Source organism: Elephas maximus, chromosome 5 (genome assembly GCF_024166365.1).
Source record: "Elephas maximus indicus isolate mEleMax1 chromosome 5, mEleMax1 primary haplotype, whole genome shotgun sequence".
Lineage (NCBI taxonomy): Eukaryota > Metazoa > Chordata > Mammalia > Proboscidea > Elephantidae > Elephas > Elephas maximus.
The window spans coordinates 72,548,161-72,574,131 of record NC_064823.1 but is presented as its reverse complement, the minus strand read 5'-3'; the positions used below and the strand labels follow the sequence as shown (position 1 = coordinate 72,574,131).

The window sequence follows — 25,971 nt, the reverse complement described above, 5'->3', positions numbered from 1 at the left end:
CCTTTCTGTGTCTCTTGGGCTCTTAGTTATCGTGTGGCCTTGGTGTTCTTCATTCTCCTTTGCCCCAGGTGGGTTGAGACCAATTGATGCATCTTAGATGGCCGCTTGTTAGCATGTAAGACCCCAGACGCCACATTTCAGAGTGGGATGCAGAATGTTTTCATAATAGAATTATTTTGCCAATTGACTTAGTAGTCCCCTTAAACCAGGTCCCCAAACCCCCGCCCTTGCTCCGCTGACCTTTGAAGCATTAAGACCGAGTCTTTTTATAGAGATGTTACTTGGGGATGGATAGTGGTGCTGTCACAAAAGGACGTAACATTTATTCTTGGACTGTTCCGTCCTTGAATTATTAATGTGTCCTTTGAAATAAACTGGTAGTTCATATGTAACCCATTATTGGTTACCTCATTCCAGCCATTGCCAAAAGATGGAGGGTAATCAGCAAAAAAAAGTCTTAAAAGAATTCTTTTCCTCTGGCTCACTGGATACCTTGAAAGCTGGGTCATCAGTTGTGGAAGTTCACCTGTCTACTGACTTGAGCAAGCCTACCTAAGACTGAAGGCTTAGTACTGCTCTTTTCAGTGGGGATGGATCATTGTGCAGTGTGACCTAAATATTTTGTACCTCTACAACATTTTAGCAAATTGAACTTTGTATGAAGGCCAGTTTTCCTACTTGAGTTTCAGCAAGTACACAAGCAGTCTTTGAAGTCTCTTGAGCTACTGAGATGTTTGCATGTGATGTTACTTATGCTGTTTCCTACCTCTCTAGCCCTAGTATCCAGTTTTGTTGATGTGTTAATGACATTTTCTGTCTATGTTCTATGTGATAAACTCTGTATGCTCTGATGAAGTTTGTAGTTTTATGCTTTAGGTGAAGGTTTACAGTGCAAATTGTTTCTTATTCAATAATTTATACACAAATTGTTGTGACACTGGCTGCAGTCCCCAGTGTCAGCACTCTCCCCACCACCAAGTTTACTGCTTCTGTTCATCTGGTCTTCCTACCCCTTTCTGCCATCTCATCTTTGCTTTTGGGCAGATAATGCCTTTTGGGTCTCTTATAGATGCTTGTTCTAAGATTGGTCTCATACGATGATCTTTGGTCTTATATAGATGACTATTAGATAGTCTCGTATAGATGAATAATAACACCTCATGGCCTGTCCATTATTTGGGTGAAAGGTGATCTCTGGGAGTGGCTTCAGTTCCAAGTTAGAAGGGTGTCTAAGGACCATAGTCTCAGGAGCTCCTCCAGTCTCTATTGGACCAGTAAGTTTTGTCTTTTTTATGAATTTGAGTTTTGTTCTACATTTTTTTTCCCACTCTAACGGGGACCTTATATTGTGATCCTAGTCAGGGCAGTTGGCAGTGGTAGCTGGGCTCCATCTAGTTCTGGACTCAGGCTGGTGAAGGCTGTGGTTCCTGTGGTCCATTAGTCTTTTGGACTAATTGCTTCCTTGAATCTTTGGTTTTATTCATTCTCCATTGCTCCCGACAGAAGAATAAAAGTTGTGTCTTTTGTGGTTATTTTTAAATTAGAGGTCAGACCGACAACCCTTTTTCCCCTCCTGCCTGTGTAACACCACAGCATTTCCTATGTAACCAGTAAACCACCACCCCAGCAGTAGAAATTATTGCACATATTTGGTATTATACTGACCTTGTAAATGCCCCATGGTAATGCAGGTTAACACATAAGACAGAAAATAATAGTTTTTTGATACTAGGATGAATTTGCTCCACTCAGGAAGTAACGAGCAGAAGAGCAAAGGTCAAAGTGTGTGTGCAGCATTTCACTAGTGAGCAAAACAGGGTGACAGCTTCATGTGATGTGGTATATACTTACTGGAAAATTTTCGTAACTGTGGAGAAGACATTAATTATATCTGCATATACAGCACAATTGTAGAAAAGACATAAATACATCTGCATGTACAGTAAAAGCTCTTAACCAACTCACCAGATTAAATGGGGGCTTTACAGCCTCATTAAAAATCATACTGAAACCTCTGACTCTCACTGGTGAGTTCTGCATTGTCAAGAATCATAAAAAGAAAGTTACTATTGCTAGGAAAACGAAGTAAATGCTTTGGGAAGACTTGATAAAGATAACTAGCTTAAAAAAAAAAAGTTTTCAAATTAGCTGTGGTTTAGACAACTCAAAGATTGGTGGGAGCATGCTGTGAAAATGAAAAAGCTCCTTACATTCTATGCTTAGGCTGCTTTCCAAATTTAACTTCTTGCTTCACTTGAAAGAAACCAAAACTGGGAATTGTAAAGGTTGAGTGATAGGTGTGATTTACATAGGAACTCCCATCAGTGGACTTAACACTCTTAGAAGAATTCCTGGCCCTATACAAAAAGGTTGGCAAACTACATTTCTATGTTGTTAAAATCTTTTTGATGTACATTCATCCAAACATATATGTGTATATATACATATATATACATACAAATACACATAAAGTCCTTGAATCCCTACTTCAACTAGCCAACTGCTGATCCTAAACACATTGGATTAGGAGGTTTATGCTGGGTGCCATCGAGTTGGTTCTGACTCAAAGCAACCCTATGTACAGCGGAACAAAATGCCATACTCAAATTTTGGATTCACTCAAATTTTGTGTAGAGAGGACTTTAGAATAGGGAGAGATGGCTGTTTGTGTTGCATTATAACCAAACCCGTTTCCGTCGAGTCAATTCCAACTCACAGCAACCCTACAGGACAGAGGAGAACTGTCTCATAGGGTTTCCAAGGAGCACCTGGTGAACTCAAACTTCTGACCTTTCGGTTAGCAGCTGTAACTCTTAACCACTACGTCATCAGGGTTTGATGCCAGATTTAGCAAATAAAAATACAGGACACCCAGTTAAATCTGAATTTTAGATAAACCATGAAATTATCAGTACTCATCACTTCTTATTTATACATAGCTTTATCAGTTATTTCCTTGATAATATACAAAAATAAAAAGCTGAAACAATGACTTTTAGTATAAGTATGTCCCAAATATTTGCACGGTATCCAGCGTTTCATCTGCCAAGCCTAGCCATACCGTACTACTTATCATCACTTAAGGAGTAGAACCTTTATTGACAGGTATAAAATTTTCATATTAACTTCTTTCCACATTGTGAAAATGTGTGTTTCTCTTTTCCAATTGTAAAGAATGTTGTACAAATTTAGAAAAATGCATCTATTTAAGCCTTTCCCTCAACATTTTGGAGGCAAAAAAGTTTGATTTTAAAATAAAAATATCTGATGTTTTAAAAGTACTTTATGAAATACATGCATCAGAATTTATGTATTACTGCAAATAGCACAACGAAATAAAAACAATAGAAATGTTTGGCTTTACCCTTCAGTCGATCAAAAACTTCCTTTTTTGCCTAAAAGGATCAAAATGTAGGAGACTGTGGATATTCACCAGAACCCTTCGTTTTCTCAATGTCCTCATCAGTTTCTGGACTGCTCATTGTGGATGCTTTTTCTTGGTTACTACTGTCAGTATCTGTTTTAGACTGATTGTTTTGTATCTCCAGCAGCCGTAATTTCTTGAATTGACATCCATCTTCCATGTCTGATGCTTTTCGCTTAATTATTTGTCGTGTACAAGCCTGATTAGATTCAGGAACATCAGTGTATTCTACCATTAAGGTCAGTTTGTCTACCGCATCAAGATGGTGGTTGGTGTTACAGCAACTTTTAGAAATGCGTCTATTTTTTAAAGAGATAACACATGAATGAAGAAATTCAGAATCTGGAAATAAGGTCTGTAAAGCTTGACAAAGAAAAGTGTTCTCCTGAGGTTCTTCTGGGACATTCTTCTCTCCTAAACAAAATAAATAACAGTTCAATATACAACATTTGCTCAAGCTATTATAATTAGCTAGTTGTTAGTAAATTTAAAAAAGATTTTAACTAAACCATTATATCAAATTATCTACAGTGAGAAAAATGATATGCATAATCCCAAATTCTAATTTATAAATTTTTATTAGCAGGATTTTTTGTACTGTACTCCTATCTTTGGTTTCACTCAAATTTTGTGAAGTCACACCATTTCTAACAAAATTAAACTTAAGTTGTATTCATTAATATCAATAATATGTTGTTGTTAGGTGCTGTCGAGTCGGTTCCAACTCATAGCGACCCTACGCACAACAGAACAAAACACTGCCTGGTCCTGCACCATCCCTACAATGTTGTTATGCTTGAGCTCATTGTTGCAGCCACTGTGTCAATCCACCTCATTGAGGGTGTTGCTCTTTTTTGCTGACCCTGTACTCTACCAAGCATGATGTCCTTCTCCAGGGACTCATCCCTCCTGACAACACGTCCAAAGTATGTAAGACGCAGTCTCGCCATCCTTGCTTCTAAGGAGCATTCTGGTTGTACTTCTATTGTAATACCATGTTCTTTGTTCAGTGTGATTTAACAATACTGATAAGATGACGACTTTTAACCTCAAGGTGAACAGATTCATTGTAGTCAGTGCAGTTGGCTCATACATGAATTCAAATCAGTGAGAATTTTTTTTAAAGCATAGGAAATACTGATGTGTTAACTTGTTACTTAGTACCTGCTACTTGGATCTGTGCTTGTTTTCTTTTTTTAATTTCTTCTTTTAATCTGTTTACATCTTCTAGTAGTTTCTCTACTGCTCTCTCACTGTGTTCTACTTTTTTGCATATACTCTGCAAAATAAAATAAGGGCACAGATAAAATTCCACGTTATGTATAGTCTAGATTCACAAATCTTTGGTAATAATATCAAATACCACTGCCTTCATGTAAATTTTATTGTGTTGTGTCCTGGAGGAGCTCAATAATAATATGCACTTGTGTAGTGCTTTATATGTTATAAAATGCTTTCCAGATGTATTATTTCTTTTATACCTAGTTTATCATGTCAGTTATTTCCCCCCACACAGAAATAAAAACCTGAAGCAATACTGAACTCAGTTTAAAACAAAAAATACTGTCCTATTATAAAGTGAGAGATTCATAGTTGCTGTACACATTTAACATTATGAAACTGATAATGAAATTTTTTTAAAAACCCTATATTTTACTGTTGTGAAAGCAAACTATTGAAGATGTTAATTCCTGTAAGAGTGCTTTTGAAAAGCAGTCTTCCCTTATGTGTCATCAGTTTTAAAAGTACTAATACACCCTTCGACTCAGTAATGCCATTCTGGGAATATATCTTAACTGAAAAACAAAGTTTATTTAAAATTTAGTATAATATCAAAACAAGTCACTAATATCCAACATAGAATAATAAAGTTGTTACTGCCAGTTTTAGTGGATACTTTTTAGGTGTCTGTCTAGCCTGTTTCTCATGGAACTTGTTCATCCTGCACATAAGAGTTGGCCAGAAACCCCTTCACCTATTTCTATCCCTTACTTTCACTCCACCTTCCCCCTAGCTGACCACTTCAGGTAGAACCAATCCTGTGATCTCCTGAGAATTTAGAAATATTACAAAGCCAACTGGTAAATCCTAATGTCTTCCAACAGAAGAGATCTAAACACAGGAGCTCTGTGCTAGCCATACTGTGGTTGACCAGTGGATGAAGACATAGGAAGATCTGTAGATAAATGAAGAAGGAGACCAATGTGCGGACACGGGGAGGAAGTTCTGATGGCTTTCCAGCTCTTGATTCTAATTCCTTCCTGAAGCCCACAGATCCTGTGACATATCTCTACATTGCCCTATTTTACCCTGAGTTGGTACTTTTAAGTGTTCTAATGTACTGCTCTATGAAATATACTGCCATTAAAAATAACTGAAGATGATATACTGCTGTTAATAATAACTAAAGACTATGTAGCAACATGAAAAATGATCAAATGAAAAATCATTGTACAAATTTATAGGGCCTCATAACTGTCAACTATGTAAAAGTGTGTGTGTGTATACACACACATACTAGGAAAAAACCAGAAGAGAATATGGCAAAGTTAAAATTATAATTGTGGGATTCTGTATTACCATTCATATTCAAAAATAAAATACTGTGTAGTATTAGTAATGTGTAAAATGAATTAAGCCCTTCTCTTAGATGGCACTAGTTTTTTTTTTTTTTTCTTAGTGTTTTATACTGAAAAGTATGTTGGCCATTGGAAATACACCCCTTACATCTCCTGTTGGGAGAGCACAGTAGACTCACAGCCCCAGCTGCTACTCTTGGATCCACCACTGTTTGCGCTAAGGCCACACTTCTTCCAGGCTGCTCCTAGACAGTGACTTAGCACAGTGTGGGTATTAGTGCAAGTCCATTCTTGGAGGACGTGGAAGTCCTCTAACAGGCAGCTTCATTTGAAGTACTCCTGAACTGTCTTAGCTGAAATTTTCTTAGAACAGCACTGCAGACTGAGACTCTCCCTACCCAATCCTTCCCATCCCCCCACATCCCTCTTCTCAGGGGTCAGACTTGCACTGTAGTCTAAAGGTTCTCCCTGCCTACCTGTTCTGCCTACTTTATCCTTCTCAAGCGAATAAATCTCTTGCACATCTAAACTTGTCTTGATGTCTACTTCTCAAAGCACCCAAAATGACACAGTGAGACAGACTTAATACTGTGGTAGACTGTATTATTCCCTCTTTATACTGTAAAAGGATTATATATCCCTGCTTTTATTGCTAGAAGTGACATGCCAGTTCTGAGAAGTTTTAAGACCTGTTGTGAATTTCCATCAGCTTTGTTGCTCTTTTCCTTTTGCTATGAGAATAGTATGTCCCAGGTAAGGGCTGATCCTTTAGCCTGGATCCTGGACTAAAGCTGACATTTGGAATAGGAACGGAGCTGCAGCCAAAATATGTAAGAATAAATCCTTTCCATTGTAAGCCACTGAGATTTTGGTGTCTTTGTTACTGTGGCAATACTGACTAATACAGTTAATATAAAATAACCAAAATATCAGGTTACCCCCTAAAAAACTTCACAGTAATCAATGTGCTGTGAACTCTAGAAGTGGTCTTTAAGTATTTGGTAACTTACCCTTAATTCCTCTTGTAATGAAGCATACATTTCATTTATCTTATGTACCTCCTTTAAAGATCCATCTTCCTTAAAAAATTCAGAGCTATAAAAAAATATCATTTCCTCAGGTAAATGTCCAGAACTCATTTTACAAAGTTGGAAAACTTCCTTATAGTTGGTAAGTAATGAAAGATTTTTTTTACAGGCTTTGTAGGGACCATCAGTTTGTCAACCTACTTGTATCCTGTAAAACCAACCTAAACGTCTACTTCATTTTATCTTCACATTAACTAACTTTTTAGGTCCATAAGTACTATTGCCAGACCTGAAAAAAGAGGAAAAAGACTGAAGGATGGAGGAGAATTAAAGGTCCCTTTTTCGCAGTTGGGACAGGCATCAATTAGAAAAAAATTTTGATCAAATTTAAGGCACTGACTGAAAAAGATGCCGCTATTTTATACACCACAAAGAAAGAAAATAAATGCTAAGAAGGCATGGTTTTTAAGATGCATCCCAATTTCAATAATAAATGTAAAAAAAGTGTATCTTAGAATGAATGAAACACAACATTCAATTCCTATATAAAGTACATTGCTAAGTACTGTGAGGACACAAAAATGAATAAAACCCAGTCCTTTATCCTCATGAAGTTTATACATTCTCTAGTAGGTACCCTATAGTACCAGTGTTGCTATTTTGGATATGAATTATTCTTTTACTTAATGGCCACAAAAAAAGTTACACCTAAGCATCCTATAGTATGAGTGAGAGTCTTGGTTGAAGCCTGATTTTTTTTATTTAATATTAAAGTGCAATGGATCGCCTTTGTGTGGCCTTTCTCACCATGGTCTTGTAACTCCCACTCAGGTGACTGGGCGGGACTGTGCAGATAAGGTAACCATGGCCCACCAAAGGGACTGGTCAGCTTTTGCCATCCCACTGTGCTGGAGGTGAGCCATCCCAGAGGTGGGAAGGGAGAGAAACCCACCACCAAGGAAGAACAACCAGGAGCAGAAAGCACATCCTTTGGACCCGAGATCCCTGTACTGAAAAGCTCCCGGAATCAGAAAAGAGAGAGCTCAAGAAGTGGTGGCAGAGAAACAACAGCAGAAGATGGCTAGAAAGCTGAGTGCCAGGGGGCGCCTCTGGGGACTTACTGGCAGGAGCTAAAGAGCTTTGTAACACCTGCCTGAGCAGGGCAAAGGCCTAGGGCCAGACAGAGGCGTACCTGCAAGCACAGCTGCTGTCCTGAAGGAAGAACTGGATCCTAAGTGTTCCTGAACCTGAATTATAACCTGTTACTTCCCTAATAAGCCCCATAATCGTGACTATTGCCTGTGAATTCTGCGTGGTCACTGCAATGAATTATCGAACCCAGCAGAGGCAGACTGCCATGGGAGGGACAACTGGTGTCAGAACTGGTAAAGGTGGCAGAGAGAGGAGGCATATCTGACCTCCATCTCGTAGGAATCAGCCCTGGGCTGTTGTTCTTGATCCTCCTTGCCCCTTGTGAAGAGGAGGTCAGATCACGGCCCCCGTGCAGTTCTTGCACATACCTAGTCTAATTCATGGCTTTAATTAATATTAATTTTATAAAATTATTTTGAGGCTATTTATTCTAACCTAGAATAGATATGTTAAAATGTGTAGGATGTGCAACAAACTTCTCCTCTGCTTTTTTTAATTTTATTTTCTTTAATCTATAAATGGGCAAGTGCTAGAAGGAAATATGGAGAAAGTAAAAAGTGTTCAGTTTACTAGAATAATGTGATTATTATTCTGTTTCCCTCTCATTTTTATTCTGCTGTGGTTTGTTCAAATAAAAAATTAATTTCAGAAAATAAAGAGTTTTGTGGGGAAGCAGTTGAAGAATCTCACCTGTGTGTTTTTACTGCTCGGTTAAAACCAGCGGACATACAGGAACCTGACACAGTTTTATAACCCAGTTGTTCAGACATGCCCAGATTGGCGACCACTAAAGGTACCCTATGAAAAAGTCTAAAGAAATAAAAATTTACAATATCAATTTAGAACAAAGTGAAAAAATAGCATCTATTAATCTATCTATTAAAAGTATTTAGTAGACTACTTTTCCTGTACAAGATTAAAAAAATAACAAAAAACTCCCATTCCTTACTACATACCCAAGATAGAATTTACTGAACTGAGGCAACTGGTTTTTAAGTTATGAATGTGCATGGTAAAAGATTATTGTGTGAAAAAAAAACACTTCAATTCCTATTTTAACTGGTTAGCAAGTATAAAAAATAAGGCAGTATTGATAGGAGACTTATTTCCTGCATATAATAAAATTAATCTTAGTGGATACTCTTTTAATTCTTCTATTTTATGAAAATGTATTTTCTACAGCTTATGGGGAATCCCTGTTGACTCATCAACAAGAACCACCTCTGCGTCTTTATAGAGACTGTAGAAAAGCTGCTCAAGTACCTAGGCTTAAGTTCAACATTATATTCTTTATCAACCAATATCTAAAAGACAAATATTTTTTCCACCTTAAATAGTGAGTAACAGCAAATCTTCAGTGCCAGAATGTAAGTCAACATTCCACACTGGGCTTCTGGTTTCCTTATCTGATCTTCATTTTCTGAACTACGAAGAACAAATGATAAGACCTACCTCAGAGGGTTATTGGACAATGTAATTCGACTACTTGTTAAGTTGCAAGTACTATACAAATATTAGGCATTTTCTTCTATTAGCTTCAGGAGCCAATAACTAGCCAACATTTACCCTTCTTGAGGTTTATGTAAGGCATGTTCCAGCCGATGAGTGGAGCAGGTTTCTGTTGTTATACTTGGTGTCAGTAGCAGAAAAAGAAGTTCCTGGTTTGAAAGATGCTTCTGTAAGTTTTTGTGAAGCAGTCTCTCTCTGAACGTCATAATCTGATCTGAATGACGTCGGAATTTGTACCAACCTACCACGTTCTGAAAGAATATAGAAAAAATATCAGGTTTATGTCTTAATAATGGATATAATTATTATGTCTTACTGTTATAATTAAGCAATAAAATTGACAACCTTAAAAGATGAGTGTCTTAATATTTAAGAAGATAGCATATACTTTTATAAAGTATGCAAACTGACTTGCAGTTTAATTAGCTTCCCACTCAGTTATAGGGTTACTCTAGAATTTTATTCAAGATAGAGTAGGGGAGAAGGAAATTCTAAATGCCCTCCAGTTTCTTTTGTAACAGTTGTTATCTTGGAATCTTAATCTCTAGTTAAAATTTAAATGAAAATGCCAACACCATTTTCACATAATAGGCAATTTCTCCCTGAAAACAAGTTAACTTCCTATAATGGATACTTGGTCTGTTAAATAAGTAGATGAATCTATAGTTTTTACCTGAAATTTAGATGGGGATGATACAGAGTTGATTTTGAGACAGAATAAAATCATATTAAGGGATTTGTAAACTGTAGCATGCTATACAAGTATGTTGTTAGTATCAATAAACCTTTTTTAAATGGAAAAATAAGATTTTTAGTAACTAATTGTTAACAAAGAAAAACATTTGCTTAGAGATCTGTGACACTGTCAGCAAAAAAAACAAAAACAAAAACCAAACCTGATGCCATCAAGTCAATTCTGATTCACAATGACCCTTTAGTGCAGAGCAGAACTGCCTCACGGGGTTTCCAAGGAGCAGCTGGTGGATTCGAACTGCTGACCTTATGGTTAGCAGCTGAGCTCTTTAACCACTGCTTCGCCAGGGCTCCATTTTCAGCAACTAAGTTTTATATTTACACAGTTAAAGTGAAGAAATTAAAATTACTTCTCCTTAAAAGTAAAACGTAAATGCAAATTAAAACTACGATGAGATTCCATCTCACACCAACTAGACTGGCATTAATCCAAAAAACACAAAATAATAAATGTTGGAGAGGCTGCGGAGAGACTGGAACTCTCATACACTGCTGGTGGGATTGTAAAATGGTACAACCACTTTGGAAATCCATCTGGCGTTATCTTAAACAGTTAGAAATAGAACTACCATACAACCTAGAAATCCCACTCCTCGGAATATACCCTAGAGATACAAGAGCCTTCACACAAACAGATATATGCACACCCATGTTTATTGCAGCTCTGTTCACAATAGCAAAAAGCTGGAAGCAACCAAGGTGTCCATCAACGGATGAATGGGTAAATAAATTGTGGTATATTCACACCATGGAATACTATGCATCGATAAAGAACAGTGACGAATCTCTGAAACATTTCATAACATGGAGGAATCTGGAAGGCATTATGCTGAGCGAAATGAGTCAGAGGCAAAAGGACAAATATTGTATAAGACCACTATTATAAGATCTTGAGAAATAGAAAAAACGGAGAACACATACTTTTGTGGTTACAAAGGGGGGAGGGAGGGAGGGAGGGAAGGAGAGGGCTTTTTATTGATCAATCAGTAGATAAGAACTGCTTTGGGTGAAGGGAAAGACAACACTCAATACAAGGAAGGTCAGCCTAATTGGACTGGACTAAAAGCAAAGAGGTTTCCGGGATAAAATGAAAGCTTCAAAGGTCAGCGGAGCAGGGGCTGGGGTCGGGGGAACTTGGTTTGAGGAGACTTCTAAGTCAATGGGCAAAATAATTCTATTATGAAAACATTCTGCATCCCACTTTGAAGTGTGGCGCCTGGGGTCCTAAATGCCAACAAGCGGCCATCTAAGATACATCAATTGGTCTCAACCCACCTGGAGCAAAGGCAAAGGAAGAACACCAAGGTCACACGACAACTAAGAACCCAAGAGACAGAAAGGGCCACATGAACCAGAGACCTACATTATCCTGAGACCAGAAGAACTAGTTGGTGCCCGGCCACAATCGATGTCTGCCCTGTCAGGGAGCACAACAGAGAACTCCTGAAGGAGCAGGAGACCAATGGGATACAGACCCCAAATTCTCATAAAAAGACCATACCTAATGGTATGACTGCGACTAGAGGAATCCCAGAGACAATGCTCCCCAGAACTTCTGATGCCACAGGACAGGAACCATCCCCGAAGACAACTCATCAGGCATGAAAAGGACTGGTCAGTGGGGGGGAGAGAGATGCTGAAGAAGAGTGAGCTAATTAAATCAGGTGGACACTGGAGAGTGTGTTGACAACTCTTGACTGGAGGGGGGATGGGAAGATAGAGAGAGAGGGAAGATGGCAAAATTGGCACAAAACGAGAGACTGAAAGGGCTGACTCAATAGGGGGAGAGCAAGTGGGAGAAGGGAGTAAGATGTATGTAAACCTACATGTGACAGACTGATTGGAATGGTAAATGTTCACTTGAAGCTTAATAAAAATTAATAAAAAAAAAAAAAAGTAAAACGTTTTTATAGATATATTTTAAAATGCCCAAATAAAACTGGGAAAAAAGCCTAAGCTTTTTCAACAAACCATTTTTTTAAAAAACGCTTCCTTTATTGAAACTATGATGATTCTCAAATCAAGGATCAAAAATTTTAAGAGGAAAAAAATGGCTGTTGTTATTAGGTGCCGTAGAGTAGGTTCCAACCGAGAGCAACCCTATGCACAACAGAACAAACATTGCCCCGTCCTGAACCATCGTCACGACTGTAGCTATATTTGAGCCCACTGTTGCAGCTACTGTGTCAATTCAGAAAAATATGGTATTCAGAAAAAAATTTTGTATTTAGAAAAAAATCCGTTTTCATAATTTAACATTTTAACTGAACACCAAGTATGCCGTGAGGGATTCAAATTAAGTGCTGTATAGTCTTTGCAATATAAAAAATAGTAACTGTAAGCTAAGGAGATTAAATGTAGGTGTTTATATCTTTAAAATAACAGTAACAGATTAAGTGCTAAAATGAATGGTCCTGGGAAGACGTTATGAGAATACCGTAGAGGGAGAGGCCGAAGTTAATGGCTGTAGTTCAAGGAAAAATGCAAACAAGATTAACAGTTTTACTGACTAGTTTTGTTTTCAGAGCAACCCCTTTGAATTTCTGGAATGAACAACCCTTCACATGCCTAACAGGATATTATGAAGATAAACACTGCTTGAAGCCCTGGTGGCACAGTGGTTAAGAGCTCAGCTGCTAACCAAAAGGTAGGCAGTTCAAACCCACCAGTCATTCCTTAGAAACATTATGGGGCAGTTCTACTCTGTCCTACAGAGTTGCTGTTAGTCATAATCAACTCGACAGCGCTAGGCTTTAAATACTGCTTGAACGTTCTGTTAAAGTACTCATAATCTTAGGAGCCAAAAATAATGTAAAAAACAACAACAGGTAAATCAGGAAATTTTATGATTAGTGGAGGTAAAATTACAATACCTTTTTGACACTTGATAATATTTTCTTCAGTGCTTGCTCATTTACTTCACCTAAAGAATTATAAAAGCTGTAAAAGCCAAAAAAGCCAATATTAAAGACATTTCGAATAAGCTAAAAGTATAGTTATTATTATTCATTAGTACTTTTTTAGTTACTCTTAGCCAAACTACTCAACCAAAATCCATGTAACCATTTACTTTTTAGATGAAATCCTAAAATAAATACCGAAACAGATAAAGTTCTCAAATTAATAGGCTTAAAGTAGCAGAAACATGAAGTCCATAAACTATGAAAGTGGAAAAGGGGTGGAGAAACTTATCAAGAGATAAGTGTAGGCATCATCACATTTTTTACCCTAAAACAAAACAAAAATCTAACCACTAAATACAGGTATTAGAAACTAAGCATACAGCCAGTACACAATTCATTTACAATTTGTTTAAAAAATTCTTTTTCTAAAATATTGATACATACCAAATACACAACAGGAGTTATGAAGCACATAACAAAAGACAACTTATTCATTGCTAATCTAAAAAAAACCGATTGCCACTGAGTCGATTCCAACCCACAGCGACTCTATAGGACAGAGGGGAGCTGGCCCATGGGATTTCCAAGGAGTGACTGGTAGATTCAAACTGCTGACCTTTTCATTAGCAGCCACAGCTCTTAACCACTACGCCACCAGGGCTCATGGTGTTTTCCATCGCCTCATATGCTTGTGAAAAGTGGAGGATGAATAAGACTGAAGAATTGACGCCTTTCAATTGTGCTGTTGACGAAGAATATTGAATACACCATGCACTGCCAAAATGGGGAACAAATCTGTCTTGAAAGAAGTACAAACAGAATGCTCCTTAGAGGCAAGGAAGGCGAGACTCCGTCCCACATACTTTGGACATGTTATCAGGAGGGATCAGTCCCTGGAGAAGGATATCATGCTTGGTAAAGTAGGTCGGCAAAAAAGAGGAAAACTCTCAATGAGATGGATTGACAGTGGCTGCAACAATGGGCTCAAGCATAACAATGATTGTGAGGGTGATGCAGGGCCCAGCAGTGTTTCTTTCCATTGTGCATAAGGTCACTATGAGTCAGAACAGACTCAACAGCACCTAACATCAACAATAACAATCTCAGAGATAAGACAACTAAGCCAAGCCTCCAAAAAGCTACACTTAGATGAATAGTGGTTTAGGAGGTTGTTAGTTTTTTGAGGGGTAAGTTTTAGTTTAGTTTAGTGGTCTTTGTTCTTTAGCTGAATGTCAAAGATGTAGGAAAAATGAGAGGATAATTGCTAAAGATTCTAAAATATTTATTCTAGCTTTCTTTCCCTTCCAATAACAGATTACAAATACTATTTTCTTCCTTTTAGCATTCATTGAGATCAACAATGCTATTTTCTATGATAATGAAATATCTTTGTTATGCAAAATCTGTTATAAATAATGTTTACTGGAATAAGCTTTTAGCGGTGATTCTAATCTGTATACTGATAAAATTTCGTCACATAAAACTGAAAAAAATAGATCTTAATAGGCAGAATGTTTTTTAACTTACAATCACTTACATTAAAAATTTCCCATTAAAAAATTGTAACGGAAAAATTGACAAAGCATTCTACCTACCAAAAGGAGGATATCAGGCTGATCAAACTGATCCCTCCATTTTACCTATTTTTATAGTTCCAATAGGAAAACTCTTAAGTACGATAATTTATTCACATATTTCTCTAGCATGGTCCATTTCTGAACTCCTCCAACTGGGGCATAAGGTAATATACCAGGGTGTATAAGAAACCACGGAGCCCTGGTAGCACAGTGGTTAAGAGCTCTGCTGCTAACCAAAAGGTGGACAGTTGCAATCAACCAGCTGCTCTATGGAAACCCTATGGAGCAGTTCTACTCTGTCCTATAGGATTGCTAGTAGAAGAAATCAACTCAATGGCAATGGGTTTTTATAAGAAACCATAGGATAGCAGTGTAAATCTTCTGTGGAAGCATCAATTGTACTTAAGTTTTTGAAGAGGAGATGGGGGGCATTTTAAAACAGATGTACTGTGCAGTATAAATGTAAACTGCACAATTTTTTTTAAAAGTGGCTTTAAGTTTTGGGTTTCAGTGGGCTGTTTCCCAGGCACTTCCCTAGACTTGAGTTAAGCAAATCTGTTTCAATGTATTAGAACAGGACTGGCAAACTTTTTTAGTAAAGGGCCAGGTAGTAAATATTTTAGACTTTGCAGACCACATACAGTCTCTATTGCATATTCCTCTTCTTTTATTTCTTAAGATTTAAAAAAACGTAGAAACCATTCTCAGCACAAGGGCCATACAAAGGCAGATCACTGGGGCCATACCGTGGCAACGCCTGTATTAGAGCATAAAACTGGGTATTAAAGCTTATCAAATTCAGACTCCAAGAAGTGCAGTATCAGAAGATTTTGCTTTTAACATGTTTACTATATTATTCATAACAGAAACAACAGGATGGTATAATGAAAAGAGCTTGGGTTAGAATTCAGAAATCTGATTCTTCTTTATTTTCTACCATTAACTAGCTCTTTGGTCTTTGTTAAAACATTAACTTTCTAGCCTACTATTATGTTGTTAAGTGAAAACAATGTAATAACCATTTCAAGGGGTTCTCTTTATACCTTTTCCTCCCTTAGTCCCTTTGTTTTCTAAGAGCTAAAAGGCTCAGCTCTGAGACTATTAAATTGTGTTATTATTAAGGTGATTGCCAATAGATACTGAATCAGTTACGTTTTTTCACTCTTCCTCCTAACTCTTTGCTGGCCCAGCAGATCCCTCAAGGGAGTACCTTTTATGAGTCTCTAACCAAGAATCCCTGTATGTCCATTGTTCATAAAGTATGTACATCTACCTCAATAAAAAGTTAAAAAAAAAAAAAAAAGAAGGCAGTGTATTAGACCTAAGAATTCAAGCTTTCACCCTAGAAAGGCAAAAGGAAGACAGGTGAAGAACTAAACTGGTTAATAGACAAAAGATAATATTAAAAAAAAAAAAAAAAAAGGATAAATAAGGAAATAGTTGGTAAAATAAACAGGAATAAAAAGAGAGGGAAAAAAGGGCTACTGCTGATAATCTATGAGACTGTGTCACTGAGTTTATAACATGCGATGTGGAGACCCGGTGTGAGAAGGAAAAGCAATTATCAAGGTAAGCTGATACCTGAGAAAGGCAGTGGAGCCAAGTTCACATAAAGAATATAAACACAAGAGAAAGAACCACTAGACAGGACGGACAATGCACAGGTGAATTTTCAGCTATTAAAAAAATGTAGTTTCTTGTTAATCAACATCATCATATACAACGGATAACTAAGATACTTTGCTAATTTTAAAAATTACTTGTAGAGAATAATTTTCATGATGGACTATTTACTTGCTATTATAGTAATACTACTCACCTAAAAAGTTGATAGCATGGAATATATTTCTGAATGTCTGAGAAAAAAGAATTCATAGTTATAACTACATTAAAAAACCTAATAGTCATTTAAATAGCATATATCAAGCTCTTACTTCATGCCAGAAAATGATTTACCATTGAGTATCTCAGTTAATCTGTAAAACAAACCTATGAGATAGATGCTATCACTCTCTTCATTTACAGATGAGGTAACAGGAAAGAGAAATTAAGTGGTTTGCCCAAGTCCCAAGCTAGTAGTACAGTCAAAGTCCAAACTCAGAGGCTTACTCATAATCAGAATTCTATATTCCCTCTAAATAATGGTTGAACAACATCAACATAAAAGATAAGTTCAAAGTTGCTATATTTTTATTGAGTTCTAAAAAGGTTATTATGCTCTAATTTTACCAGTTGAATATAAACAACTGTTAAAGGGGATTATCTTTTGTTGTAAGTAGTTGTTCCATGAAGGATTTGTCAGTGTTACCTATAGACTAAAGAAACAAAAACCCAACATCTTTTAAGAAATTGTATTCTCTTGTCAATAGTAATACCACATCTAAATAGGAAAAGTGACCATCCTCTTTAGACATTTTTCTTCTAGCAAATGCACTTAATAACCTCAAATAAATCTCTATCTGAAAATACACTAAAAACAGTCTTTGTAACTTATAGCCTGCAAAACATACTCTGGTGTATATATACAAGAAAGTATAAAACTGATGGAAATGCCATTAGTTAACCAAAGTAATGTAGTAAGGTGTCAATCTTGGATTTCTGACGTTAGCATCTGTTTTAAACTAATCCAACATCTTAAAACAATTGGAGTAAACACTAAAGTGTTCCTACAGCACACCTGCCTGGTGCCTTAAAGCTCAGCATTGTGCCTAGCAGAATGTAGGTGCTCAATAAGTGTTTGCTGAATTAAACTAAACTCCTCAAAATGGGTGGCATGCTAATTTCAATTAGGAAAAAAAAAAAAACGCTCTAAGAGCTTGGTCTTAAAGCTCAAGTGTCAGAACTAAAAAAAAAAATAAATAACAACATTAGCAAAGTAAAAATACAAACTATAAAAATAAAAGACCAAACTCCTTAAGTTGTAATGTATAACACAATGTATAAATCAATAAGAAAAACAGCCCAGTAGAAATACAAAGACTGGGAATAGGCTTGTCCTTTTCAAAGGAATACGCAAAAAAAAAAAAAAAAAGGTAAAAACATGAAAAAAATCCTGAACCTCACTGATAATTAAGAATTGCAAATTAAAAGTTTTTTTTTTTTTTTCACCTATCAAATTGGAAAAGATGAAAAGATTTGACCATTGGTGTTGGCAAGAGTATGGGGACCCAGGTATTTTCATATACTGTGCAGAGGAGTTTAAAATGATGAACTAGCCTACCTCTAGGAATTTGACTTTAAGATATACTCAAACACACAAAGCTTTCTGTACTAAAATGTTCAAAATGTTTGTAATAACAACAACAAAAAAGAAACATTCATACCTGGTTAAATAAGGGATGCAACTTCGATGTAATGGGAAACACGCAGCTATTAAAAAGAATGAGGAAGAGCTGTATGCACTGATACTATTCTGCATTAATGATATCTTGGAGATATTTCTGCATATATATAATGATTCCATTTGTGTAAATAAAAATATATATATTTATATATTTGCGTTTTAAATGTATGATTATGAGTTAAAAAACCAATGAAACTGTTAACAGTGGTTGCTACCGAGGAGGCTCTAATGAGTGAGGAATTTAAATTTTTTATTTTCTACTGCATACTCCTATTTTTAGCCTTTTAAAGTGACAAACAAAAAATGATAATGAGTATACACTGATATAATCTTTCTGGAAAGCAATTTCCTTATATCAAGAACTTAAAAAATGTTCATACCCTTTGACACTGTAACACCATTCTCAGGAATCTATCTACAACACATGTAGACATATCTTTATGTACGAGGAGGTTTGTTGTAATATAATTTATAATAATGAAAAACTGGGAACAGTCTGGTTATAATTTAGTTAAAAAACCAAACCCCTCTCCAACTACCATCGAGTAGATTCCAACTCATAGCGACCCTATAGGACGGAGTAGAATTGCCCCATAGAGTTTCCAAGGAGTGCCTGGTGGATTCAAACTGCTGACCTTTTGGTTAGCAGCTGTAGCTCTTAACCACTAGGCCACCAGGGTTTCCAATTTAGTTAAAAGACTACTTAAATTAGCAAGGCCATATAGTGGAATATAATGCATTATTCAAAACTATGCTGTAGATTATTTCACAATAGTCTACACACTGACACATTATCATGATGCCAAACTTTTTATAAAGTACACCATCAATTTTGTTTAAAAATATATACATGCTTAAGAAAAAACTATATATTAGATCATCAGAAAACTATATATTTTAAAGTTCCTTTTCCTTTTTTTTTCCCTGAAAGAACAGCTGCCACCAGCTGTGGCTGCTTTACCACCCCACTCCTCAAACCATCTGTAGTCTGGCCTTTTTCCCATTACACTCCAGTTAATCGTCTTCGGGCTTTTCTGCAACATTTAACACTGCTGATCCCAAGATTTTTCTAGAAACTATTTTCTTTGTTCTTGGTCTTGCTTATTGGCTCCTTTTCCTTTTGCTGGGCCATCTTCTTCTGCCACCTAAATATATACAGGAGCTGTTTCATTTTTCTTGTTCCTCACAGTAGTCTTACTGCTTCCTATGTACCATGTTTCTCTTCCAGCTTTAGACCAGTCCTTGGTCTTAATTTTAATTGAGAAGTAAGGAGTAAGATATATTCTTCTAAATGCTGCTTTTGGGTTTAATTTTTTTTTTCTTTTTTAGCAATTTTAAAACAGTAACTTTAGCATAAACTATCAACAGTTGGAGACAGAAATAAGTGACTCACCAATTGTATAAACAACTTCAACATCATCCATTTGGGAGTCAGTAATGCTATTCTTGGCTTCACCTTTCACTTCCCCAAGGAGAAAACCTTCCTATGAGGATAAAAATAAGAAGCAGTATATGGACTACCTGATAGAATTACCATTCACTTAACCCATTGCCAATGAGTCTATTCCCACCCGTAGTGACCCTATAGGACAGAGTAGAACTGCCCCATAGGGTTTCCAAGGCTATAAATCTTTACAGAAACAGACTGTCACATTTTTCTCCCTTGGAGTCACTGGTGGGTTTGAGCCTCTGAATTTCATCTTCGCAGCTGAGTGCTTAACCACTGTACCATCAGGGCTCCCCCATTCACTTAACTAACCAGTATTTCCTGAGTATTTTACAATGTATTCAAATGTACGTAGCAGCTGGAGCGCACACAAAAGACCAGAGACACTTCTAGTTCAGGCGTCAAACGTGAGTAGTTAAATTTAAAATGTGTAGAACCGAACAAAACCAAACCCACCGCCGTCGAGTAGATTCCGACTCATAGCGACCCTATAGGACAGAGTAGAACTGCCCCATAGAGTTTCCAAGGAGCACTTGGCAGAAGAGATTGTAAATATCTTGGTGATTTTAGGAAGAGGGAAGAGATTAATTAACATGGCCTGAAGTAACTGGAGAAAGCCCTCCAGGGCTGGAATGGAGCCGACCTTGAAGGTGGCTGGGTTGGATTTACATAGGTAGAGCGTAAAGCGCTTAGCTAATACTTGGAAGCACCAGCAAAGACTTAAAATCAGGAATGAGCACACAGTGTTTGACCAAGCAGGAATAAAGCAGTTTGTCCTGGAACAAAAGCCTCCTATCTGTAAGGAAATCAAGGATCTATAGGATAGAGCTATTAATGGAACATCCCAAATGTCAAACCAAAAAAAAAAGCAACGCAACCCGCTGCGGTGGAGTCAATTCCGACTCACAGCAACCCCATAGGACAGAGTAGAACTTCCCCATAGGGTTTCAGAGCAGCTGATGGATTTGAGGGAACCCTGGTGGCTTAGTGGTTAAGTACTACGGCTGCCAACCAAGAGGCTGGCATTTGGAGTCCACCAGGTGCTCCTTGGAAACTCTACGGGGCAGTTCTACTCTGTTCTATAGTGTTGCTATGAGAAGAAATCAATTCGATGGCAGTAGGTTTGGTTTTCGGTTTGGGGTGGATTTGAACTGCAGACCTTTTGGTGAGCAGCCCAGCCCTTAGCCACTGTGTCACCAGGGCTCCAAGCCAAGACATCCAGGTTAAATGACACTTCTAGGAGCCACTAGAGGCCTCAGAACTACGAAATGACACAATGATCAGTGTTTTTACTACAGAACAATAAATTTGTAGAGCAACATACGAAACATTAAAAATTTGGAATTCATTATCATACTCTGCTCTCTGAAAGAACTGTGAGCCCCAATTAAAAAAAAAAAAAAACAGGCATTTTGCCATAAAAGTGGTGATTTCCTTGAACTTCAGATAATTCAATTCTTTCTTTTGGCACATTTAAAGACCTAATGTGCTATACAAACATTTAAGATTTTAATGCATTTTTTCCCATCTCCTGAAAAGGAGAGAGCACGAAAGAAAGCCCTCCACAATATAAGTCTACCGCAATCAAAGGGGGAAAACAAAAATCTGGAACTCTACACTCTAGTGTTATTGATTTTGATATTCCCAAGAGCAAACCCTGGGAAATGAAGCAAGGGCAATGCAAGTGCAACTATTCAGGAAACCACCCTTTTAAGACTTTGAGAACAATATCTGAGAAACAGGAGCCTTTCGAACTCTAAAGTTACTTCCCAAGGGCTCATCTCAGAAGCTATAGAGGATTTAAGGATCCATTCTGTTTATATCTACACTGAGGGCATTCCTCAAGGGCATGAGAAACTTGTAGAAGATCAAAAGGCAGTCTTTAAAACAGAACAAGGGGATACTGTGTGGTTTAAAGCCAGGAAAGGTGTGTGTCAGGGTTGTATCCTTTCACCATACCTATTCAATCTGTATGCTGAGCAAATAATCCGAGAAGCTAGACTATATGAAGAATGTGGCATCAGGACTGGAGGAAGAATTCATTAACAATCTGTGTTATAAAGATGACACAACGTCGCTTGCTAAAAGTGAAGAGGACTTGAAGCACTTATTGACGACAATCTAAAACCACAAGTCTTCATTGTGGATTACAACTCAACGTAAAAAAAACAAAAATATCCTCACAACTGGACCAATAAGCCAAACCACGATAAATGGAGAAAAGATTGAAGTTTTCAAGGATTTCCTTTTACTTGGATCCACAATCAACACCCATGGAAGCAGCTGTTAAAAAATCAAAAGGTGCATTGCACGGGACAAATCCGCTGCAAAGGGCCTTTTTAAAGTGCTGAAAAGCAAAAATGTCACCTTGAAGACTAAGGTGCACCTGACCCAAGCCATGGTGTTTTCAGTTGCCTCAAATGCATGCAAAAGCTGGCCAATGAATGAGGAAGACCAAAGAAGAACTGACACATTTGAATTGAGGTGCTGGACTGCCAAGAGAATGAACAAGTCTGTCTTGGAAGAAGTACAACCAGAACACTCCTTGGAAGCAAGGGTGGCTAGACTATGCCTCACAACTTTGGAGATGCTATCAGGAGGGATCAGTCCGTGGAGAAGGACAACATGCTTGGTAAAGCAGAGGGTCAGTGAAAAAGAGGAAAACCCTCAACAAAATGGATTGACACAGTGGCTGCAACAATGGGCTCAAGACTAACAATGATTGGGAGGATGGTGCAGGTCCAGCAAGTGTCTTGTTCGGTTGCACATAGTGCTGCTATGAGTCAGAATTGACTCAATGGCACCTAACAACACGGGCATTCCAAAATTATTTCCACAGCTACACCTATTAACCCACTGCTGTAGTGGACTGACCCACAGCTGCCCTATAGGAGCCTGTGGAACTGCCCCACAGGGTTTCCCAAACTATAATCTTTATGAAAGCAAATTACCACATCTTTGTTCTGCTAAGTGGCTGGTAGGTTCGAACCATCCACCTTTAGGTTTGCACGGAGCCCTTAATCACTGTGCCACCAGGGCTCCTTCCACAGCTACACACATATTAGAAATGATTGTATAGTTGGCCTTTTGATAGATGTTAACCTGTAAGGTTATTTAAAACTGCATAATAAAATATATTCATTCTGACCCTTATTAGAACAGTGCCAAAAAAAAAAAAAAAACTGGCAAGACAGATCCAGTATTATAAAATGGGTACAAAAGTTAGTATAAATCACTAAACTTTATTCAATATGGTGTTTTTTAAACAGTACAGATTTTTTTTTTCCCAGCGAGTTACTAAACACTATAAAACACCACTTCCGAGGCTTTTCGTGTTTTTTTTTTCATAAGTTTTAGAAAATACACCCTGTATTTGAAAAACTTTCATTAAACTTCATCTGAAGATTTTTGTACCTAGGAAAATACATAAAATAAGCATTTAAATATTTGAGGATAAACAATGTTTATGACGGAAGCACTGGAAAAGGAACTAGCTGAGCCCTTACAATTTTAATAAATTTGATACCAATGCAAACATATAAAAGTCTGCTATCCATTACATTAAATAAGCTTTTTCACCCAGTTGTTAATTTTCACTAATATTTCCCAAAAAATAGTCACCGAGTGCAATATCTATCCTAACATCTCAAAAACAAAAAGAAAACACAGTTGCTGCTCTGCATGAAAAAATTTACAGCTGTCTTTAAAATGACACCGTTGGTAATTATGGAAAACCTAAAGTTAGCAGGCAACTCTCCTAGCGGTGGCAGGAGGTCGCTAAGCGAACTCTTTCCTTTCATGCCCAAGTCTGACCCGAAAAAAAGGTAGACTGATGAAAGGGAGAGAAATGCGGGCATGTGGCCACTCGGGTCCGGGAACCGATACAGAGGTTAAAGGAGGGAGGACTAATCTAGGGAGACTTTAGCAGCAGAAAGCACATCAAGGACCCCCAAGGAGAGGGGGAAAGGCAGAGACACCAGGGGAGAGCCGGCGAGGGGGAAAAAGCAGACAGGCGGGCGGGCGGGGCCGGGGCGACGACGGTATGCAGGCTCCGACTGCGGCCGGGGGAAGGAGGCCGTGCGCCAGGCCTCTTCTGAGGTGACACCGGATCCCGCCTCGCACCCTCGGCTCACCGTGTCCGAGTTGGTGTTGAGGTGCTGGAAGGCCAGCGCGCCAAGCACAAAGCCGGAGAGCACCGCCGACGTGCTCTCGCCCTCCATGCTCTGGACGCCACCGAGCTGCCCGCGGGGACCCGAAGGGGCAACTAAACCGGGGCTGACGGGGTTTACCACTCGGAACGTTGCAGCAGCGACGATGCGGGGGTGGAGCGAGGAGGCGGGGCCCGCGCCTGCGCACAGGCTGCGGCGCGCTCCTCCAAGGCAGGTGGCCGGGCGGCAGTCAGTTGGGGAGAGCGCGCCCAGGCAGCGGTAGGCGAGCGCGGCTGTTGGAGGCGTTCTTGCCCGGCTTCTGGCTGGAGTGGCAGTCACTCGCTCCTGACAGCCTTGCCCTGACGTCCGCTCCGAGTTGGGCACCTCAGCAGAGGGCCACGGAGAGCGTTTTGGTGGCCAGCAGCTGCTTAGGGACCCACGGCTTATATGCAGAACTATCTGTTGACAGAGTCATTTTAAGACAAACAATGGTTAAAAGAATAAAAGCGTTGCTGAGTGACATTTTAACACCACAATGGATACGCCACGTTTATACTTTTAAAACTTCATTAAATTGTCTCTACTAGAACTTTCCAGAGATGTCCCCTCCGGTTGTGTGTGTGTGTATGTGTGTCTGTGTGTTTTGTTTAGTTCTTTGTTTTCATTTTTCTTTGCTTTCAGAAAGTTAAGGACTCAAGCTAATTTAAAGAATACATAGCTTTTTAACGTAGTTTTGATAGTTTAATGATTGGCATCATCATACTGCATTGCATCATTTGGTTTAAATAGTAAAGGGGGTAGTGTGGGAAGACCAGGGCTTGACAAACGTGTTTTCAACAGTGCATATACACATACAAAGTATGTAAAGCTATGGTTTTTAAATAACTGAAAGTCAGCAAACTATTATCAGAGACTACCGAATTGTATTAGTATTGCACATTTCTGAGTTTTGTTGTGGGAGCAGCCTTATTTGGCTGAGTAACACAACGAAGACATAATTAGTAATTATTTATTCACTAAAATTAACTTTTTGCCTTAATTTCAGCAAAAACGTTACTAAAAGATTTTCATGTAATTATCGTTTTATTGACAATGATCTAAAGGAGTAAGAAATAAGAAGTAAAAACTTACAAGTGTAAAAAATTTAAATGTATTTTATAATAAATTAGAGTAAATGTGAAAAATTAAAATATAAGATTGTTTTCATATTTTTAAAAAAGCTTTTTCTAAAATATTCAAAATTCCTATTTAAAAGTATAGGCAAAATACAAATTATAACTAATGAATATCAACATTTTAAATCAACATTATTTAAATATAGCTCAGAATTTTATTTAATTTTTGAAAATTAATCAAAAAAATGTTAAAAGAATTGAAGAAAACCAAAGACACAAGGGAAAGATCAGTCCAAAGGACTAATGGACCACAACTACCACAGCCTCCACCAGACTGAGTCCAGCACAACTAGATGGTGCCTGGCTACCACCACTGACTGCTCTGATAGGGATCACAATACAGGATCCAGGACAGAGCTGGGGAAAGATGTAGAACAAAATTCTAACTCACAAAAAAAGGTCATACTTACTGGTCTCACAGAGACTAGAAAGAAAAACCCCAAGAGTATGGCCCTTGGGTACCCTTTTAACTATATAATGAAGTCACTCCTGAGGTTCACCCTTCAACCAAAGATTAGACAGGCCCATAAAATGAAAACCTTATGAAGAGCAGAGGAGCATTTTCTGATACAGTGTCAGAAGATGAGTACCCCAGGAAGGAAGGCACTCAAAAGATGACTGGGGAGGAGCCGCCTCCTCAAAGTAGAGTCGACCTTAATGATGTGGATGGAGGAAAGCTTTCATGGCCTTTATTTGTTGATGTGGCACAATTTAAAATGAGAAGAAACAGCTGCACACATCTATTAATAATCAGAACCTGGAATGTATAAAGTATTAATCTAGGAAAACTGGAAATCATCAAAAATTAAATGGAATGCATAAACATCAATATCCTAGGCATCAGTGAGCTCAAATGGACTGATATTGGCCATTTTGAATTGGACAATCATATAGTCTACTATGCTGGGAATGATGAAGAGGAATGGTGTTGCA

General features: G+C 37.9%; 1 protein-coding gene across 6 annotated transcripts; it reads right to left on the bottom strand.

Moving 5' to 3' along the window:
- Positions 1 to 24,030, bottom strand: ABRAXAS1 (abraxas 1, BRCA1 A complex subunit). Of its 6 annotated transcripts, XM_049885875.1 has the most exons (10): positions 19,662 to 19,752; positions 18,249 to 18,294; positions 16,745 to 16,781; positions 13,965 to 14,143; positions 13,319 to 13,385; positions 9,750 to 9,943; positions 8,874 to 8,993; positions 7,014 to 7,098; positions 4,589 to 4,703; positions 1 to 3,838 (listed from the first exon to the last, which is right to left on the bottom strand). In XM_049885875.1, the coding sequence occupies exons 4-10, from the start codon at positions 13,970 to 13,972 to the stop codon at positions 3,405 to 3,407; spliced, it is 1,023 nt and encodes a 340-aa protein (XP_049741832.1). In that variant the 5' UTR covers positions 13,973 to 14,143; positions 16,745 to 16,781; positions 18,249 to 18,294; positions 19,662 to 19,752; the 3' UTR covers positions 1 to 3,404. The 6 variants fall into 6 exon arrangements, with proteins under 6 accessions (XP_049741832.1, XP_049741829.1, XP_049741831.1 ...); XM_049885872.1 differs by lacking the exons at positions 13,965 to 14,143; positions 18,249 to 18,294 and adding an exon at positions 23,849 to 24,030; XM_049885874.1 differs by lacking the exons at positions 13,965 to 14,143; positions 18,249 to 18,294 and adding an exon at positions 23,849 to 23,937 and having other exon boundaries at positions 13,319 to 13,368.
- Positions 24,031 to 25,971: the final 1,941 nt, after the last annotated feature.